The sequence below is a fragment of the Macrotis lagotis genome, chromosome 7 (assembly GCF_037893015.1).
Source record: "Macrotis lagotis isolate mMagLag1 chromosome 7, bilby.v1.9.chrom.fasta, whole genome shotgun sequence".
In the NCBI taxonomy this organism is placed as follows: domain Eukaryota; kingdom Metazoa; phylum Chordata; class Mammalia; order Peramelemorphia; family Peramelidae; genus Macrotis; species Macrotis lagotis.
This window is the reverse complement of record NC_133664.1, coordinates 120607440-120630113: the sequence shown is the minus strand read 5'-3', so window position 1 is coordinate 120630113 and position 22674 is coordinate 120607440. Positions and strand designations below refer to the sequence as shown.

The 22674-nt window shown below is 40.1% G+C and overlaps 1 protein-coding gene across 1 annotated transcript in view; it reads right to left on the bottom strand.

The window, feature by feature from the left end:
* Positions 1-10022: 10022 nt before the first annotated feature.
* Positions 10023-22674, bottom strand: part of UBE2H (ubiquitin conjugating enzyme E2 H) — a 142094-nt gene continuing 129442 nt past the window's right edge. The window contains exons 6-7 of the mRNA XM_074193704.1: positions 20125-20253; positions 10023-14516 (exon numbers count right to left, since the gene is read on the bottom strand). Coding sequence (XP_074049805.1) covers positions 14392-14516; positions 20125-20253 — 254 coding nt within the window. The 3' untranslated portion in view covers positions 10023-14391. The remainder of the gene's footprint in view (positions 14517-20124; positions 20254-22674) is intronic.

Here is a 22674-nt window from a genome sequence, read left to right as displayed (position 1 = left end):
GAGACGGATAAGACAGATACACAAATACATAGATAGACAGACAGGGAGATAGACAGATAGACAGACAGACAGACAGACAGATAGATAGATAGATAGATAGATAGATAGATAGATAGATAGATAGATAGATAGATATAGATAGATAGATGATAGATAGATAACTTGGCTAGATAGGAGTTAGCCACAGAGACCTGGGTTCAAGCTCTGTCAGAAACATATTGACTTTGCGATCCTGGACAGTGTCATTTAGCCTTTCAAATTCATTTTCAAATTCATTGAAACAGAACCATTTTAACCATATACAAGGAGCCCTATGGGCAGCATTTTGACTTAGAAAACCATACCTGTTTACAGGTTTCTTTTTTATTTTTAATATATTAATACATTAATATCGCAACACATTAAAATTGGATAGAACCTACATTTTCATCTGGTTTTGCCACACTAGGGAGTGTTGAGGCATTTAAACACTTCTGCTCTAAGGCACTCAGTATTAAATTGCAGATATGGTGTCAACCTGCATTGGTGGAGTTTCCTCATTTGGGAGTTCTCTTCACTAATGAAATTAAGGGTTCGGTCAGCACCTTGAAAATCTACTCTCTGTGTGCCCTGCCCTCAAAGTCCCACTCCTCATCCATTTTGTTTTGATCACAGGTTTACAACCTCAGTGTTATCTTCATTTTTTTACTTCTTCAAGTCACCTATCCATTCAGAATCACATTTTTCTAATCTGATCCCTTTTTTTTCTCTTCAGTCACTACCATAGTCCAGATGCTCATTACCTTCTCTCTCTCTTTTTTTTTTTGCAATCAGGATTAGATGTTCTTGCTCAGGGTCTCACCGCTAGTTAGTGTCTAAGGTTACAATTGAACTAGGTCCTCTTGACTCCAGAGCTGTTGCTCTGTCCTAGTTACCCCTTTTCATCTCTTCTTATTTACCCTCCCATCTCTATCTCTCTTCAATCCCTCCCTTTTCCCAATCATCTTCTATCAATTGCTAAATACCTTTTCATGGGATGCAGATATGACTATGTCATTCAGCCACTGAATGAACTATAGCAGTTCAAATGTTATCTCTTTATCTCATCTCTTTCAACTTCTATTTTTCAATGTTTTGTAAGGACCGTGGCAATTAGGTAAAATTATACATATTTGTAATTTATAAATGAGCATATATATATATATATATATATGTTCAATATTACTGATGAGATAAATGATCTTAAAAGTTTGGAAATGGGGGTGGCTAGGGGGTGCAGTGGATAGAGCAGTGATCTGGAGTCAGGAGTACTTGAGTTCAAATCCAGCCTCAGATACTTAATAATGACTTAGCTATGTGGCCTTGGACAAGTCCCTTAACCCCATTTGCCTTGCAAAAACCTAAAAAAAAAGTTTGGAAACCACTACTCTGATGTCATCCCTCTTCTCAGAACATCGGAGTTATCTACAGCATCACTCCAGCCCCCACCCCAACCTCATTTGTACACTATTCTTCTTGCACATTATCCCACTATAGGCTCCTCATTGAGACAGTTCATTCTTTGAGGTCAGAGACCACACTATGTATTTATTTCCTACTCTACTAAATGTCCCCGCCTTGCCTAAAAAAGGAATACATGTTTCTACTTCACAGTTTGGTTCCAGCCTATTTTTCCCATTACTCAAGCATGCATTATTAGCCTTCTTATACATAGTAGTTGTGCAGTAGTAGCCAACTCAACAGAACTCCAATGGGTTTGTTTTGGAGGATTTTGGGGGGAAAGATATTGAGCTTTGATGACTCAGGAGAAGACGCAGAGGATGAAGACTATACAACTCGGCCTTACTTAAATCCAACTCATGCAAGTTATTGTTCTTTTTGGAAAAGGGAGGTTGAACAACGTGAGTGGTTTTCCATTTCCTTCTCCAATTCATTTTACAATTAAGGAAACTGAATCGAACAGGGTTAGGTGACTAGTTGAACTCAGGTTTTCCAAGCCCAGTGTTCTATCCACCACACCATCGAGTTGCTCATTTACTCTACAACCATCCAGACCATTGTCTTTACAGGTCCTCACCTACCATAGCCCATATTTATAACTTTGCACTGGCTGTCTCTCATGCCTGGGCTTCCTCCTCACCCTCATCTTTGAGGGCCTTCTGCATGTCCCCTCCCCTCCACCTTCCTCCAGTAGCTTATACTTTCCCTCCTCCCACAATTACCTTGTTCATTTTACATGTGCTTTACATATATTTACATATGTACACCACTCCCCAGATCTTTAATTTTCTCTTCATATTTCTAGCACTTATCACAGTATCTGGAACAAAGTCAACAGTGATTGAATGATTGACAACGATTCTAAAAATCCTTCCCATGACCCTGCTGCTACTCTGTCCACATCCTACTTCTCCCTTCATTGCAGAATTTCTTTCAAAGAACAGTTTGTACTCACTGCTTCTGTTTGCCCAATAAATGATTCATTCTTTCACATTACCTGCGTTAGATCTTTCTACTCTATATCCTCAAAGGTCACCAATTATTATTTCCAAAGTCAATCAAGGCCCTTTCCTTGGCCTTCACTTTTTGTGACTTCTCTGAAGCATCTGATATTGTTGGCCAAGCCCTCCCTTGGCTTCACTGACATTGGACTCTGATGCCATTCTTCTATCTGCTCTTTCTCTTGTTTTTCTTTCCTCTCTACCTCCTACCACCCCCTTTTTAAAGGCAGAGTTAAGTGACTGCCCAGGGTCACAAAGTTAGTAAGTATTTGAGCCTGGATTTGAACTCAAGTCTTTCTAAGTCCAGAGCTGGTCTGCTGCAACACCCAGCCGCCCCCTTCTATCACTCTAAATGTAAGGTTCCACTTGGGTTCACTCCTAAGCTCCCTTCTCTCTTCATACTGAATTCCCTTCCTTCAAAATGTCAAGTAAATATTTATTAGCCATTTACCATGTGCAAGACAATGTACTAGGTGCTGAGATCCAACAAAGATCCTGCCATCATAGAGCAGATTTGCAATTGCCAGGAGAGAAGACAGACAGAAAGAAGAAAGAGTATTAGAAGTGCAAAGGAGAGTTTAGGAAAAGTGTAATGAGAACTAAGAGGAAAATCATATTTATCTGGAGCAGTGATTCTCAAAGTGTGGTCCGGAGATGCCTGGGGCTCCTGGAGATCCTTTCAGGTCAAAACTCTTTTTTAACATAAAACTAAGGTGTTTTGCTTTCTAAATATGGCACACACACACGTGTGTGTGTGTGTGTGTGTGTGTATATATAGTTATAGTTCATAATTACAATTTTTCCTTCCATGTCATAGGAGAAGCATAAAAAATTTTGGTCCTTCATATCAGAGAAATATGAATCTTTCTTTTTCTTTTATGGGATGATTATAGCACTTTAATATAAAATTTGGATTAAGTATTTGGTTATAGGATATATGTAGGTCAGTGTTAAAACACCAGTCTTTGTGGGTTATCTATTGTCTTTTGTGGGTTTTTTTTGAACTTTTTAAAAAAAATGTTGACATTATATAATGCTTTACATATATTTTATTCATTTTCCTGTCTTCTGCAGCTGCCACAAAACTCTCAAATAATTTCCATTTAATTTCTTTTGCTGATCCACAATATATCAATATTTCTTTTTTTTTTTTTTTGCAAGGCAAACGGGGTTAAGTGGCTTGCCCAAGGCCACACAGCTAGGTAATTATTAAGTGTCTGAGACCGGATTTGAACCCAGGTACTCCTGACTCCAAGGCCGGTGCTTTATCCACTACACCACCTAGCCACCCTAATATATCAATATTTCACAAGGCAAAGTCATGATGTGGAAAGGATAATGATCAATGTGTGTTTATGTAAGTATATATATATATGTGTGTTTATTTTTGTGCATGTGCGCATATATCTCAAACTGAAAGAAACAAAAAACAAAAACCTGCACATTGCTTGAGTCATTTTTTTCCCCTAAGGAGTGGATTTTATTGAATAAGTGGATCAAAGTGGGAGAGAGGAGGCAGTGGTAATCAAAGACTGGCTCTCTGGCAGGAAAACTTCTCAGTAATTTTAAAGGGGTCCCGAGACCAAAAAGTTTGAGGAGCACTGATCTGGAGGCATCCCAGAGACTTTGTAGAAGAGGTGACCTTGAAGAAAAGGGAGGACTTCAACCAATGGGGACATAGAGCAGTTCAGGACAAAGTCCTGACAGAGGACAGTCCTTTTTTTTTTCCCCCCAGGACACAGAATAAGTGAAGGGGACTCATGTAAAGTCTAAGTTGGATTAGATACTGAATGTGGAGGTGGTTGAATGGTATTTCAGAAGATTATGTTTTATTCAGCAGGCAATGGAGAACTCCAGAAGGTTCTTTTTTTTTTAGTTTTTTTTTCAGGGCAATGGGGTTAAGTGGCTTGCCCAAGGCCACACGACTAGGTAATTATTAAGTGTCTGAGGTTGGATTTGAACCCAGGTACTCCTGACTCCAAGGCCAGTGCTCTATCCACTGTGCCACCTAGCCACCCCCAGAAGGTTAAGGAGAGCAGAGACATGATCCAAAATTTTAGAGTATATTAGGAAGATTACAAAACTGTTCATTTATATCAATCCATTAGCAGCAATGTGCAGGGTAGACCAAGATGGCAAATTAGGAAATTCCTATAATAATCTCCAGATTTGATCTGAACAAGGGCGGGTCACATAGGAGCTTAGAGAAGGGTTACTCCCTCCCTGTTTGGCCTTGGAGAAGACCCCATATGTCTCTTGGCAGCTATTGGCTTGGAAGGTCAGGTCCCCCACTCTGAAATCTCTCCTGGTCTGGAATTGTCCACAAATGCCCATCTTAAAGTGGATTCTTATTTACTTTCCAGTCCCTGTGATTACTGATCCCTCTTTTGGTGAATTCAGGTGACAGAGCCTCAGGTCATACCTCATATGGTCATTGAGGTATTTTCATTTTTGAATAACCTTTTACCTAAGAGCAGGAAAGAATATACAGAAAAGGAAAAAAAAACTCCAAACCAGAGGCACCCTATGTTCATGCACATGTGGCGACTGGTAGGTAGGAAGAAATCCCCCAGTTGCTCAAAGCATCGGGTCAGAAAGGAAGAGATGGAGAGAAAAGGTGGGTCACATTTTTTTATGTACACAATTTCTTCAGAGTGAATCCAGTCAAGGGCTCTTCCAGTAGGACAGTTAATTAGAATATTTTGTCATCACCTGAGCAATTCAAAGGACAAAACCAGCCCCCTGAAGTTCCCATGTGGTTACTGGAAGCAAGCAAGAGGTATTTGTGCAGACCCTAAGGAAGGAAGCCAGGCACATGCTTCAAGGAACGTCCTACCCACATATTATACTTGTGTCCTCCATGAGGATATGAGAAGGAAACAAACATTTGTTGAGTCTGCTACTGCCAGCCACTTTACAAATATTACTTCAAATATTATCCCCACACTAACTCTGGGAAAGCAGGGGTTATGGTTATCCCCATGATTTTACATTTGGGGAAACTGGCAGGAGTTAAGTGACTTGCCCAGGGTCACACAGATAAGTGTCTGAGGCTGGAATTGATCTCAGGTCTTCCCGACTCACCCGTTTCATCCTCTGCATCATCTAGCTGTCTTATTAGCATAAGATCTTACATTTAGTTGTCATTCAGTATTTTGTGATTGAATGTCACTGGCTTCTTCATATCTGGGTATTTCTTTGGGTTTCTCCTGCCTTTTCACAAACTGTCCTTAAGTACTCTTCTCCCTCCTCTGATTTTTGCAATTCATAGATCCCTTTAAAGTTTGAGTCACCTCCTACAAAAAGCATTTCTCAGTTTCCCCAGGTGACAATTTCTTTTATTATTTTGTCTGGACTTCTCCTTGTCCATATTGTCCTTCCTATTCCCACTATCCAGGAATCAAAGGCTCCGTGATGGTAGGGATCATTTTCTATGTGTCTGTATCACCATTGCCTACCACCTAATCACTGGGTTGAACTGAACAACTTCTCTTTACTTTGTCCGACATTTTATAAGAATGGAGCCAGTTTCCCAGTAGACCAGGAAGGGCAGAGGAAGCTGGCCCCTTCTCCCCAGGGACCCACTTTGCCCTTTAGACCAGTCTCTGACACTCTTCCCTTTGTTCTACTTCCTCTGCTCTTCCAAGTGCAAGTCTCACCCAAGGAGAGATGGGACCTCCAAAGAACTGATCAGGAGAGATGGGACCTCCAAAGAACTGATCGGGTCAAAAAGACCAAAGGAGCAGAGGAGCTAGAGAGGGGCAGGACAGCCACCTGGTGGCTACAGCGGGCATCACCAGCAGCAGGATGGCAGGTATTTGAAAGATCAATTTAATTTTTAAAGGAAAGGGGAAATCCAGAAGAGTATGGTATGGGAGTGTCTTCCCTTGTAATATTACGAAGTGGACTGGGAACCAGGAGAGGCCTCATATGGAATCTAATCTCCCAACTTGCTAGATCCTGTTTTATTTTCCTATTAAATGGGGATGGTTGATGTACAGCTCACAGGGATATCATATGCAGGATATCGCCCTAATATCTCTGCCTCCTTTCCCCAAATTTAACTGTATTCCCTCTTCCTGTTCTCCCTATCTCACCCTTTGCTCAATACATTCATTCATACTGTAGGGTAATGCCCAATAAGATTTAATTGGTTGCTCTTCTTTGGGTGTTTGTGTTGGACCAAAAGGATAAATCTAACCAAAAGTATCTGCCAACTTGTTAGGGAGTAGTTTGCGGGAGGGGAGCAAGATAGGAAGCCTCCCCAGTAATCTCATCAATAATTATTATTCTGCTAAGTATGCATGGAGGGATAGTGTGAGATAGCTTTAAAGAAAATAATACAGGTCCTGTCTGTATAAAGCCAGATCTTTTATTTCAAGACTCCCAAATCTTTTAATTTCAGTATCTTCACCTATAAAATGGTGATAATAATATCTGAAGTACATATCCCCCAGCAGAAACCTCATCTGGGCTTCCCAAGTAGAGGGGTCTGTGAAACAGCTGCCAATGTCACAGGATGAAAGATGGGGGGAATCTGCTGTCAACAAATCAGATCCTGCACAGACTGTACTTGAATGTTGAATAGCTGAGATCCTAGTTGGGGGAATTACTTGTCTGCTGCCTATCTGATAGGTGTAGGCTATTACAACGGCAGAGTCTAGGGAAAATGGGCAAAGTCCAGAAAATCTTTCTTGGGTTCCATCTGTAGCACAAGTAACCCTCCGACATGCCGATCCCTAATGATGATGGAGATTCCATCTTCAGGGTATGCTCCAGTAAGATGGAGGCTGTGGTATTTACTCTTTGGGATGCTATGTGGCTTTACTAGGGTCCTGAGAGCAACAAGGGAGAGCCACAGATTTTCATCTGAGCATGCATGGATTCTTCCCACTCCTCAAAACAGAGAAAAATCTATTCCTTTGCTCCTGACAGTGGAGCAGGGTAGATTCTGGGCCTTTCCACAAAGTACCCAGTAAACAAAGGATTGGTAACCTTTCTGGGATGCACCCTGGACACACCTATCTTGGATCCTATCTTAGCTACTCAAGCAACAATGCATCACACCCATAAGATGGTACCAAAGCACCGATACTAGAGGAAATATGAACTTGAGTGAGGCTCTTATCAATATTATGCAATCCGCCCCAGAGGGTTCCAGAGGCTATGGGACTTGAGCTTTGCAGACACAGGTTCTTCATCCTTGAGTCCAACAATTTTTCTTACTTTCAGAAATGTGTGAGGCTCATGAAAATCCAGGGACTAGGAAAAGACAAGGTTCTCTTTTCCCTGAAGTCATTATGAATCAGAAAAGACAAGTTCTTGCCTGGTTGACAGCAGTGTCAACAACTCTCATTCTTCAAATGACAGCTGGGTGTCTGTCTTTTCTGTGTATCAGAGAGGATCATTTGCTAATTCTGCTGTGGAAGGAAAGAAGGAAGAAGGGAAGAAATGATCATTAATCACCAATTATGTTCCAGATACTGTGATAAGTGCTTTACAAATATCATCTCATTTAATACTCACAACTTTGGAAGACAGGTGCTATTATCTCTATTTTATATTTGAGGAAACCAAGGCATTGATTACATGATTTCAAAACTAGTTAAAGGTTGGTCTTTTCTATCCCATTATCTAAAGCTGCATTGTTAATGGATGGCACTAAGGATCCCAGAGATGCTGAAACTAAAGGCCTAGTGCTAATAATTATTTCAAAATTGCCAAAAATTACTTCAGCCCAAATGAATACATAAGAACATAGGAAGGTCTACAACAGTAGATGGGAGGCAGTGGAGTGCGGCAAAATGAGATGAGGACTGGGATTCACAGGATCCAAATTATGTTCCTGGGTCTATTGGGTCCTTATTCCCTGTGTGACTTTGAGCAAGTCATTTAATACTTTTGGGCCAGCTTTGTTGCTTAATCATTTTTCAGTCATGTCAGACTCTTCATGACCCCTTTTTTGGGTTTTCTTGGCAGATGCTGGAATATCATTTTACAGATGAGTAAACTGGGTTAAGTGACCTGCCCAGGGTCATACTGCAAGGGTCTAAGGCTAGATGAGCTCAAGGAGATGAAGCCCAGCACAGTCCACTGGGTCATCTAGCTGCTCCTGGGTCTCATTTCTTCACCTATAAAACAGGAGTCCATGACATTTAATTTCCCTTCCAAATCTAAAAGCTTAAGACTAAGTTAATTTCTGTCCCTTTTCAACTGAAAAATATTCAAAATTTTTTGGGGGTGGGCCTGTCTAAATACTTACGGCTGGATTCTGAAACTGGTCTGGCACTTATTAAGTGCCAGATTTTTACTTCCACTTATGGAAGATTTTACATAAATACAAAGATTCATCCAGAGGTACTCATTTCCAGATTGACTTCTCCAAGAAGTCCTCTATTCTTGTCTGAGAATGATCTTCAGTTCATCAGGTCTCTATCTTGTTTGCAAATTATCTTCCCCAATTATGCTGTGAGCCCTTTTACCTTTCATTTTATCTTCACCACTTAGCACATGACAAAGTTTAATTAATGCTTGTTGACTTACCTTCAAAAGTGCTATTTCCTGAAGCTTATTTCCACCCTTTGTCTGAAACTGGGGCGGGGGTCTTGATCTAGGATCCACTGAATCTACAAGGAATGCACTTCTCCCCTCCCTTAGGCAATGAGAGAAAACCAAAGAAACAGTGGGAAGGGGTATTATTTTCCACGGGAATGCATGCTATCCAGTGGCTTACTCAAGAGAGGTTTTCAAGTGTCCTCAACAATTTTAATGGAAACCAAAAAGGAAAAGGATCAAGGCTTGGGTGAAGACAGAGGAAAGGAAAAGGTAGAACTGAAGGAGTGCAGGAGCCAAGTAAGTAATTTGATACGTGGAAAGGAGACAGTGTGAGAGTGGTCTCACTGTCCAAAGAAACCATCCAAACCAGACGTTTCAATATTAAATGTAGTTCACAGTACCATCTAGTGTTGACTGATAGCAAGTGCTGATGTCCAGAGGAGGAGAATTAGGATTATAGCTCTGAACCCAATTCAGTGGGGCAGACTTCTTGAATTCTAATCACCCATCTGCCCCAAATTCCTGTACCCAAGAAGTCATCCCTTGACATAGACTGGGGGGTCATTTTCTGATCAGAGGACTCACAAAACCCATGGGTGTCTAAATGGTTGTTTGGTTTGGAGATTTTACCTTCTCAGTAAGTTTTAGCCTAAAACCAAGAAATAGGCACCTAGTCCAGTTGAAACAAATTTAACATGAGGGGTCGGGCTCCTATACTTTAGGAAAGGTCTAGTGGAAGAATGACATGGCTCTTTTTTTTTGAACCAATTGGTAATAACTCATACTGTAACACATATACTCCCCAATCAATCTATTCATCTGCCTCAGATTCATCCCTTTTAAATAGCAATTTGTGCGCTGAGATCGAGACTCAAACACAAAATTACCACAACAGATTTACAAGGACAGGCCTTTTGTTGTCCAATCCCTAAGAGAAAACACAAGGGCTTGTCAACTAAGCTTATTGATCAAGGTCCAGCCAAATGCCAAGGTATATACATTTTATTTAAAAAAGTTTACAGTTCTTTCATTATACACAACTATTTGAGAGGTTATAGTCTTAGAGAAGAGGCATTCGTCCTGTTGACAGATGTGCCCACTACATCATCACAATGCAAGAAAAAAGGGTGGGGGTGGGGGAGAGGAGAAAAAAAAAAGATAAAAATCTTAGACTCCAATGAAGGGCTTAGAAGCCCCTTTCATCTCTTCAAGTATCACACAATATGTACCAAATACAGTCAGTAAATAACGGCCATTTCTCACGATGCCTACAGACCTGCCAAAAGGGCTGCTCACCTGAGGCAAGCCCAAAAGTAGGTCCCTGCCCTCTTGAGTGGCATATAGTGATGGTGAAGAATCCTCACATAGCTAAAAGCTGCTCATTACTTCCACATCCCCTGAGACATCCTTCCACAAGACTCAGACTCCAGTGAGAAATCCATTGCTTTTCAGAATCCTCTGTGTATGTTCCACATGACCAGGGGGAAAATGAACATGGGTTAAGATGAGGGAAGTGCTTGCTGCCCTCCTATAAATCTGAACTAAGTTGATTTTAGGGAACTGGTTTGGGGTGCTGATTAAAAAATACAGGCACACGCACACACACACACATTAACACACAACCCTGCTGACTTTTCAAAATGATTTTCTTAAGCTTTACTGGGCGAGTCCATGAGACTCAAAAGGTTCACAGATCATTTTAGTCAAGTTAGAAGCCAATTCCTGAATTGTGGCTAATAAAGCCATCAGGATGAACAGAGGATGCCTTTTTTTTTCAGTCATCACAATAGGCATAATACAAATCACATATCAGAGCAAAATGAGTTAGGAGGTTCATGGAATTTGTTGAGATTAAACTCCCTTTCAGAAGATAAAACTCTTCTCTGAGTTTATATCAACCTGTTGGCAATTAGAAAAACTTTTTTTTAAGTGGAAAGAAGACTGTAAGGTCCTGACGAGATATGGCAACTTCTGATGATCATCCATCTCCAAGGTAATCTATAAGATGCCAGGGTAAAACCATATGACCTTGTAACGGGGCAGGTGGGGGCCACAAGCCCAAGTAGGCTACCACTACCCACTAGCCTCTAACAAGGCTCTGATGTTTAAGAATCCACTGAGAGCCAGTGGACAGGGGATTGCATGCTGCTGGGTTAAGACTATCTTGCTTGTTGGTATCTAGCCAGAGCTTAAGATCAGTCATATGAACGGGGGCAGAGAATGGCATGGTGCTAATAAAACTGCAAGATAGGATTTCAGAAAGTATAGGTACTACCTGAACTGAATACAGGAAAACAAATTGCCAACGCTAGTTGCCTAAAATAGCCATGTCCAGTCTTGGGGTTACAGGTTACTAGTCTCAGCAGTAGAAGGGGGAAACCAGGTAGTTTGAAACATAAAGCTGGTTAGCATAGGAAGATATCTGCTTTGGCTTACTCTCCCAGCCATGGCGGGGGGGGGCAGGGGGTAGGAGGGGGAGGAGGCACTAGATTCCTTTGAAATACAGAGTCCTCTCTTATTTTGGGACCCCCATGGACCTCATTAACTACTGCAAATTCCCTCAGTTGTAGCAAAGGGGCAAAGGTCAGCCATAAAGAATGCTAATTAGGTAATCTTTTTGACATGTAGAAAACCAGTTTCCACATATAAAGAAAATGTCCCACCTATAGCCAAGAAAATGTGCACGGATCCATAGCTAGTCCCTCAGAAAGGATAAATGTGTACAGCCTAAAAGGACACCATGTAATATTTATAGCAATGGCAAGAGGATCTGAAAGCTAACAGAGAAACCTAATCACTGTCACGCTCATGTACACACAGAAGCACGCACACACAGAAGCACGCACACACACAACGAAGCAATGCTCAGATTGACTTACGGTCTCCAGAACGAGTCTCCCTTAGGAGAGCACCCTGTACTATAAAAACCTCTGATGCTGGTGCTTTAGAGTAGAAGGAAGTGTTTGTTGGCTTGTCTGTTTAATTAAAGAAATGGGCCTTGGTCATGGAGACAAGTTCAATGTATACTGGTTCACATGCCCCCAAATCTGGTTATGGACTGGCAACCTGGTTATTAATTAGATTAAAAACAATAGTTCCCTGGAAATAAATTTAAGGTAATTAGAACACTATTGTTTATACAATATTGAAAAAATACAATGTTTTATTGTTTTAACTGAAATCACCACCCCAGCACTTGAAGCCTACCCCTAAATAGCACCCACAGTCAAGGTTAAAGCCCAAGCAAACTGCTCATTCAGCAGGTAAGCAAGTTCGACAGTGCCAGCAGAGATGCCCTCCCTCCCCCAAAGTAATGAGAATACAACGTGCTAGATAAGAGTTAAAGTACACCAGTACAGGTTAAATAGTTAATACTACCCTTCCAACAAGCCACAAATGCTAGATAGAGAACTTCAGCATGGTAACTAACCACAGCCCTACATAACTGCACTTTTTCTATTTTAAGCAAATAAAAAGGAAAGAAAACCTTTTGCGTCATGCCCGTAATTAACGTAAGATAAATTCTTTGTATGTCTTTTTATTTAGGAAAATAATCATGCTAAAGCAAGTTGTACTTTATATAGATTTTTTCAAAGGAAAAGAGATTGATTGTGCTTTTGAATTAAAAAAAAAAAGATAGGTTTTCTTCCATCCTCATTCGACCCAAACACCTTGTGGAATATAGTACTTCTAAATTTAAAAATGCATTTCAGAAAAAAAAAATTTAAAAATCTACCGAATGAGCCCTGTGGGACATTCAAAACATTCGTTTTTAAAGTGTCTCAAAATTGACTAATTCTGCTACTGTCCTTACTGGTTGCACCAAAAGAGGAGGAAAAAAAAAAATCAAAATTTTTCTGGTTGTCTAAAAATCTTCACAAAATTCCCTAAAATACAGCAGGTAACATTAAGATCTGAAAGGAACTTTGTAGGCAACCTCTAGACAAGTAGCTAAGCTGAGTTTACATCTGATTGGAGGGCATTTTATTTTAAAGTGTCTAATTCCCTCTTAACATTAACAGGGAAAAAAATCCACCTTCAAAACCTGTTCTACTACATCAGAAGATATTTCATCCCCTCCCTTTCCCTCCCTCCCTCCCCTTTCAGAAGAGTCCTTCAACTATATCTGAAGAAAGTTGCACTTGTTTTCCCCATGTATAATCACTTTGGGTGGAATAACCTTTATTTGCTAAAATTTGTCTTCTGTTAGAATCTGAATGTGTGTCGGGGTCTGCAATATCCTCTCCTCTCCCCTACTCCCTGGAGCAGACAGTAACCAAGCTGCTGCCAAGGGGTGGCAGAAGAAGGGAAAAAAAAAAAGACAACACATGAAACAAGAGTGCCGAAGTATTCGTGGCCATTGGCCCAGTCTTCCCAGGTCTAACGCTCAGCATAATGACTCGTTTTGATGACGAGACCCTCTCCTGGTAGATGAAGATACAATCTGCAATGTATGTCTAAACACAGTTCAAGCACGAAAGAGCAAGTTTACAGCTCTCAGTCAAGGGTAGCAGTCTCAAACTGGCAAAGAAGTAGAGTCTAATTTTGCATGTGCTTTGAATGAACTGAAGCACTATCCATGTCATTTCCCTCCTTCTCCCCCTCCGCCCACAAAAGGGATGGAGCTCGGAATCCAGACCAAGAAAATGAGTCATGTCCAGAAAAAGGATTTCAAAAGGTCCCCAAAGCAAATACACCCGTGGTTGCAGGGCCCTGTCACTTGAAGAGCAGGAATCCACATATAAAAAAGTACTTAAAATCCAAGTCAAAAAACCTTCCTTTAAGCGTCACTACTCCAGATAGATAGCACCCTGTTCTCCATGTAAAACAGGGCACCAACATTAAAGGGAAGGAACATCGCTGCCACTGGGTTGTTGGCTCTCTAAGCACACTTACATCAAGGCCTTCTCCCTCCCCAAGTCTTTCCTCTTTACTTTGAAAAAAGCTCTAGTCTATCAATGTCCAAGGGTTGGTTGGTTTGGTTTGTTTCTTTGGAACCACCAATAAAGGAAGCAGGATTTTGTTTGTCCTCATGTCTACCTATCAGAGCAGCTATTTCATTGACAGCTCAGTAGCGTACAAGTTGACTTGGCCAAATGGACTTATGAATGCATGCATTCGGGCTGCATATTGCTACCAAAATGGAATGTGGGAATATGCTATGCACCTCAGGTTGAGAAATGACCAAGAAATCAAGATCTAAAGGGTGATATATAATATATATATATCAATGCTATTATTCATAAAAACCTTGTTTAGTAATAAAAAAAATTGCTTTGTTTAAATATGAATATTATAGTCTGCTTCTCATGGTTAGGAAATAATAGTCTTTCTGAAAAGCAGGTGGCCTTTTCTACTACAACTCCATGTCCTGCGCCTCGTCTTCCGAAAAGTCAGACATAGAACTCTCCGACGAGCTGTCTCCAGTGCCCTCTTCCTGTTCCTTCAGTGCTTCTTCTGTTGCATATTTCTGAATGTATTCTGCAGAAGGGACAAGAGACAAGAGGCACAGTAAGTCACTGCAACGACACCTATCGGAGAGCAGAACCTTCACTTCGCCTCAGACATTCTTAGAGGTCTAGAGGGTTGGGGAGGTGGGGCAGAGCGGGGAAGAAACCTTGTTCCCAGAGGGATTTGGTCCATCCAACAGTCGGACCAAAGGACCTAGGAGCTCTGGATTCTGGTTTGTCCCTCTCAGGGTCCTCATGGGGTTTCAGTCTTCCTGTCAGTACAGCAAGAAGATTGGATTAGAGGGCCTTTGGGGAAAGGTTCCTCTTAGATTTACTGTCAAGGAAGGCTGCAGCATCACTCTCACCTTGCCAGCTTCTTGGGGCACTTGATAGACCCATAACTGACCATGTCTAGAGTCCAAGTTACTTGGAAAGGAAAAGAGAGGAGAGAAGAGGCAAACCAAGATGTTAGAAATGGTCAGAGAACCCAATACAATCCAGCCTCTGCTCCTTCTCTCTGGCCATCTGGTGGGAGTTCAAAGAAGAGAAATCACCTGAAGTCAGGAAAACAGTCTCAGATCAGGCAAGTCATACAACGCACTTGCCTCAGTTTCCTGATCTGTAAACGAGGTTGCTGTGAGGAACAAATGAGATAAGGTAAAGCTCCCAGGAAGTACTATATACTATATAAGATTAGCTATTAGTGTTCTCTCCAGATGAATGGATCTACTCACTGTTTCCTCCTTCCTAGAGAGCCAGTCAATTTGTCATACTCGTGGGACCCCTTAAAGGCCTTGGACACAAAGCCTTTCGCACAAAGCTGCCCCAGACCCCTTACTGCACTTAACAGTGGGCACCCCTCACTTGGTACTTAGCATGTTATTTAATAAAGATTTACTGCTGCTGACAAAGAGGAAAGGAACTAGAAAGGGGCAGAGAGAAGATCCAGCTACAAAGAAATATATAGGGCTCATTTCTCCCTGGATAGGAGGGGGGAGGAGAGCGGGAACTGAAAATGAAAACTGAATTAAACAAAGGGATGTGCAGTTCTTTCACTTTGGTTCCCATGTATTAGCCATGATTCTAGTCTAGCTGATTGACTTGGTAAGTCAAGATGTTTATCCTCAATTTTGATTTTGTAATGTAGAATTTTCCCAAAAGAAAAAGGATGGTTAAGGATGGGGGCAGAAGTAGACAGCATTCATTAGCAGGAAAAAATGAAAGTGCTAACCTAAAAGAAGAGTCCATTTTAAAACTGTAGAACAGAGATGCCAAGGCTCCATCAGTTCCTGGAGTTCCAAATCTTAGTGAGGTTGATACCCAGTAAAAGCATTAAAAAAAACTCCAAGGCCTAAAATTGGTCTCATATGGGACACGCTGGTCTTCCCACCAAAAGTGACGTTCCTGTGGAAAGTAAAGCTCCCTGACATCAGGGACCATGTCATAGTTTTTATTTACTTATTTTTTTTAGGTTTTTGCAAGGCAAATGGGGTTAAGTGGCTTGCCCAAGGCCACACAGCTAGGTAATTATTAAGTGTCTGAGGCAGGATTTGAACCCAGGTACTCCTGACTCCAGGGCCGGTGCTTTATCCACTGCGCCACCTAGCCGCCCCTGTCATAATTTTTCAATACCCCTACTCCCATCCATAAAAATCTGATTGCCTAGCTCCTGGAATGTACTTGAAATCCTGGCTTCATTACTCTAAATTCAGCTTTAGAAAAATGAGGAGGTGGAAAGAATGTCTAGGTCCTATTTTTTTTTTAGGTTTGTTTTTTTTTTTTGCAAGGCAATGGGGTTAAGTGGCTTGCCCAAGGCCACACAGCTAGGTAATTATTAAGTGTCTGAGACCGGATTTGAACTCAGGTACTCCTGACTCCAGGGCCGGTGCTTTATCCACTACGCCACCTAGCCACCCCCTGCAATGTCTGGATTCAAGCTGGTTCCCTGCACATCTCCCCAATGCCTTTCCTAACACTCTTCAGTTGAAGTTACAGAGGAAGAGATGCAGATGAGAGTGGTGGAGGAAGTTTACACAAGGGAGAGGAAGAACAAAACAAAAACAACAAAAATTCATATCCCTGAACACAAAGTGAAGTACCAGATCAAGTGAGGAAAGGAGAAAGATCTGACAACACAAGTCATCAGGGAAGGCTCTGGGTCCAAGGAGGGGGCCTCTGAGCAGAGACTGGAAAGAGCTAAACACTTCAAGAGGGAGAAGGAAGAGTCAATCTGGCCATTCAACTCACAGACAGCAAACTAGCCAGCAATATCATGTGAAGGGTGAATATGTCCCTCTCGGCTTAATCTACTCACCCTCTTGTTTGTAGACCAGTCAGTCAGCTAGCATTAAGAAGGGCCTCCTATGTGCCAAACCCTCCCAAGGACTTGGCTTAGTCTAAGGGGAGAGCTAATGTGACATAACTGGGCACCCAAAGTTACACACAGGACAGACTAGGGGCTAGCTCAGAGAAGGCATAGAAGACCAAGGAGGACAGGAGAGAGTTCATGCAGAAGGTAGGGTTTTAGTGAAAAGATGGAGGCAGTCAGGGGAAGTGAGGAGGAAGGAGTTCAATGGGGACTCCCAGGCTCTTTTCTATTTTAAAACAAGTATTTGCCTCAAATACTTATTTAGCATTTATATGAACTCCCAAAACCTCAATAATTCTTTATTTTACAATTCTGAAATCCCAGATAACTCAGGTCTCTTACTAGGAGAATTGACTACAGACAATATAGCTCAATGCCTGTCAGGTATGCAAACTTTCTGGCTAAAAAGGGTGACTGAAAAGACCTTGGTAAGGAGAAAAAAAAAAGAGTAATCATTGTTAGCATTTATATTGCACTTCAAAGCTTTTAAAGTATTCATAACTAGTCTCTCCTGGGAACCTTGTGACAATTCTAGAAAGGGAGGGAGTTGAGGAGATGTTACTGTGAATCCTATTTTACAGATGAGCAAACTGAGTTAGGCCTTAACAGATCCAGCATGACATCCCCTGGGCCACCAGCAACCTACACACTAATGGCTTTAATATGTATCATGTAACCAAGAATAAGGCTTTTTCAACCTGAATTGAATTCTACTCCTGGAAAAACTTAAAAAGAATCACTGACTAAATCATTAAAGATTATTTCAACGAACCCTAAGTATACTATATTTTCAAATAAATAGTCTACTTATTATCATGAAAAGAGTCATACACCTCAGTCAACTGTTGAGGAAATTGAAACCAAGAGAGGATGAATAACTCATCTAAGGTCATATATGAAGTAAACAGCATTACCTGGATTTGATCCCAGGTCCTCTGACTTCAAATCTAGGACTTGTCTAAATATAGTGTAAGTTTTTAAAGGTTTTCTAAAAGGATAGTGACTATTAGAAATGTGTAATTTCCCACTGAAATGTATAAAATTTAATTCCTTGACCAGAATGTGTTATGTGTGTGTGTGTGTGTGTGTGTGTGTGTAGGGCTGTTAGGTCTTTAGATATAGAAAAGAAACAAAATGTTTGTCTAAACAAGAACAAATTCTTCTGACTTTCAAAGAAATTGCCGCAATTTTGTACTATCTAATAAATTCATTATTTTGTTTCTTCTACTTGTTTTAATTCAGAGTCAACTTGATATTGAAAGACAGCAATAATTTCAAAGCATACAGACACTTGAGCAGTTTGGAATAGTTCTTCCCAATTTTGGACAAGCCTGACCTGATCATTTATATTACCTCACATGATTTAGACCTAACATGTATTTTTGTGGAACAAAATATAAAAGAGAAGTACTGAGAAATTTCCATAATAAGGAAGGGCAGTAGGTAAATGAATATACTTCATTTTTAAAGGTTGTCTTCCCCATCAGTTTAAATCATTTTTAAACTTTTTTCCAAACTTCCAAAAATGGATATAAATAAACGCACATGTTATATATGCTACACTTAGGAATTTCAGGCATATATTATTAGTTAAATATAAGCAAAGTTTCACTATTAGCAATGTAGAATCTCAAAGACTAAACAAGAAAATTAATAATGATATTGTTAATTATTTTTTCTTCTATAATCTTTACTTGAAAATTGACATTTATCAAGTGTAACAGAATAGTCAGAATGTTATGCAGGGTTTTAAAATTGGTAAAATGCTTTACACACACTTCAAATCAAATAGCTATTAAGTACCAAGTGTTCTACTTAAGCAAACTAATTTTTCTGGGTTTCATTTTCCTACTTATGCAAAGCCACTGAACACTTTGGAGAGTTGGGATGGTAAAAGAAGAAACCATCTTTAGCTGACTGACAAAATGTGTTGCAATACATTTTTCTCCTGTACTTTCATGAAAAGACTTTCACACACAAATCATGTTTAAATAATACTGACTGTAGTCTTTTGCAGGTGCACTTCAAAGAGGCCAGAAGTCTAAGCATTCATTGAGGAAGCTGATGTTCTGGATAGCCGTGCAGGTGGGTAGCAAGTTTTACTAAATTGGACAGTCACCAAAGGAATTCTGCCCTAACCTGAATCAACTGGACAGTTCTCATAGAGTCTTTGAATTCCCTCCCTTTTTTTGGTGATATTTTTGATAAACTTAATAATCTTGATTTTAGCATAGCTTATGTGCCTTCAACAGGCAAACCAACAGAGAATGGAAAAAATAAGACTAAATTTCTAACTTTTGTACAAATGAAGATAAACTAGTCTACTTTAATCCAGTGGCCTAATAAGGCCACTTCTGTGCATTTTAGTTGCAAAGAGGAAGAGAATACATGCACATGCATATTGTGCCCACCCTATGGCAGGCACTCTGCTAAATGGTTTTTACAACTATGATCTCATTTGATTCTCACAACCACCCTGGGAGGGAGGGGATGCAATGAAAGAAATGGAGGCAGAAAGAGGCAGACCCTCTTTTGCCCAAAGTCATATAGCTAGTAAACTAGCAGCACTCTATCCACGGAGGCAACCTGCTTCCTCTAATAGAAGGCCATAATCTAGTTAAACAGCAATGTTAGCCACCATCTATTGCCAAGTACTGCTAGTAGTGTGAAAGAGAAAAGAAATAAGTTATTGAAGAATTCATGAAGTGAAATATGACCAAGAGTTCTCTTATCTAGTAAGTATGACTGAGCTTCTAAGTTATTACAATGACAGACAAAACTATATCTGATTCTACTGGATTTAACGTTATCACTATACTAGCCTCATCTTTCTTCCTCTAAACCTAAAGAATCAGGTTGATTTTAAGGGCAGAAAGACTGAATCAGTGCTGGACCTGAGTTTAGGACTTAGACCACTAACTCTAGAGTCTAAAACTCTACTCAAAGATGTCTACTCTAAACAATTTACAATAAGATGAAAATTGGCAAATCACCAACTATCCACCATAATGTACCTCTCTTCAATGCCCCCTCCCCCAGCCCTTTTCTCCTCTTCTTTCCTGCTTCTATTTTGTCTTTCCCTTCGGTTTGCCAATGATACTCACGAACAATGTTTGGCCCTGGAAAAGAATGGACTCATTACCAAGAAGGTTGCTGATATTTATTCTACACCATGTTTCCCAATCTAAGACTGGTGAATAGTAAGAACAGCAGTACCAACCAATGATAATGAAATCCTGTGGTCTCCAGGCAAAATTGTTTATTCTCTCACCTTTAATTTTCTGTTTGTATTCTTCTGGTCGATGAAGGTACATGGCTGCAGCATCACCATTTAGAGGATCTATGGGGTTTGGATAGGCCAGCAACTGAGGCAAGAATGACTCAAATATATTGGTAAGATCTACAAAAACACAAATATAAATGTTTAAACATTTGGAGATGTACACATTTCAAGCACTGAAACAAGCAAGTAAATAGATTTAAATATCTGCCTAGCAGCTAAACAAACTTGTGAGAATTATTTTTCTTTTTCCTCCCCAGAAAACCATTAAGTTTGCTTTGCAGATGATGGAGTTGTGGAGTTCAGGCTTGATATTTATCCACAAGAAAATCATTATATTTTATCTGTTCTAAGAGCCCCCCACAGGTAAATGTAAGTTTTATGATTAAGTCATGTCTCATTGTTCCTAAAATTAAAGACAATTCCCATAACTAATTCATTCTACAAGTTGGTTTTCCATTTTCAAACATATACTAATTCAGCAGCAAAACTACATAATTTTCACCTTAACTATCACTGTCATTTTTATTTTTTAATAGCTGGAAACTTCCATTTTCATGAGATGGCACCAAGAGGAAGCAAGGCACTCTCAAGTCAGCTGGACCTGCAGCTTAAGTTCCAGTGAGCTGTGACATATACTGGCCTTAAGACACTGGAGAAGTCATTTTCCTATCAGTGAATGGTCTGGGAAATTCTCTTAAGAGTTTCTCCCTAAGTTGGAGAATAGTGATGGATCTGAACAAGAGTGTTTCCTTCACTAGGAGTTCCCTAAAACAAAGAAATCTCAGGTCTAGACCAAATGTGATTAAAGAAGACTACTCAAAGTTCTGATAACTGATAAGATACAAAAATTAAACATCAATTTACTGATAAAACTAAATATACAGGTGACCCAATACTAGAGAAGTGTACCTTAAAATACAATATAAAAAAGATTTTGCTAAATTGATTACTACTGTCCCAATGATTTATTTTACTGTCTCATCTCTAATTCCTTCCATTTGCTACTTTTAGTCACTCCAAAGAGTTAATAATCTGTAAAACAGTTGAATCAAGAAGCACTATTTTTTTTTTTTTTAGGTTTTTGCAAGGCAAATGGGGTTAAGTGGCTTGCCCAAGGCCACACAGCTAGGTAATTATTAAGTGTCTGAGACCGGATTTGAACCCAGGTAACTCCTGACTCCAAGGCCGGTGCTTTATCCACTACGCCACCTAGTTGCCCCAACACTGACTATTTAACAGTGATCTCCAAAGTAGAGGTCAGGGAATGTGAACTGACTCCACAGGATATATATAATCAAACAGTAGGAAGCTGGGACAACGAAAGCATATGAGTCATATTGTGTCTCATCGGCTCTCTGGGACAGCCAGAAACTGTACAGATATTACTAGGAAAATAAAACATACATATACAACCCCCAAGCATATACAACCCCTGCTAACCTTTGGGCTGGGCAAGTGTCTTTTGGAAGTGAGTAGAGAAAATTGGTTTTGAGTTCCAGGGCAAGGACCAGTGATTAAAAATCCCACCCCACCCCACTTCGGGTGGGACAACAGTGAATCCAATAGGACAAGTAGCTATGAATCAGATCTCATCCTATTCTTTTCTCCTCACCCCTTCCCAATCCACTCCTTATCCTAATTTTCTATTACTGTGGAGGTGTACAATCTCAGCATCATCTTTCACTCCTACTTCTCCTGTACCCCACACAATGGTGTTGGTAAACCTTGGTTTCTCCTTCCACAATTTCTCTCACATCTGTACTCTCCCTTGCTAGATTACAATAGCCTTTAAATTATTCTTCATGTCTCAAGCCTCTTCTCTCTCAAATCAATTCTCCAAGTAGCAGCCAAAGTAATTTTCTTAAAGTACAAGGTCTGTCACATCACTCTCTTAATTCATTAATAGAAGTTTCCTACTGATTTTAGCTAGGATGAAAAGTTATTTTGTCTTTATCTCATTCTTTTAAATTACTGCTTTTGTGTAAATTTTTCAATGTACACAATTACTAGCACATGTATATAATTTACTAAGTGAATATATGCATACGGTGGGGAGGAGGTACTTCGTTATTTTTTGGAGACCACTGCTTTAAAGCAGGAATAATCATAGGACTCTAAACAGATTAGATACACCTGCATACTACTTAAGAACCTTTACAAATTTATGCTACAATAAGGGTTGTGATTCAGTTTTACTTCACTGAGTTTCAGTTTTCTCGAATAGACTAGATGATCTCTAGCTTATTTTCTAATTCTAAAATTCTACAACTCCACTACTATTATGGTGCCGATTCATTGTCTACTTCCACCCCGATATTTTATTTTTACTTAGTGAAAAAACAAAGGCCCCTTTTATAAGTGTGTTTCATCTATAGGCTGGAGTCAGAGTGGTCTCCCCACCAAGGACAGTATCAAAACTTGTTACTCATGAAATCTGAGAGTTTTCCCCCTTTTTTCCCACTTATCCTTTGATGGAAATACAATCAACCAGTTAAATGAACAAGTTACCAGAGCAAAAGGGAAAGATAAAGGGCATGC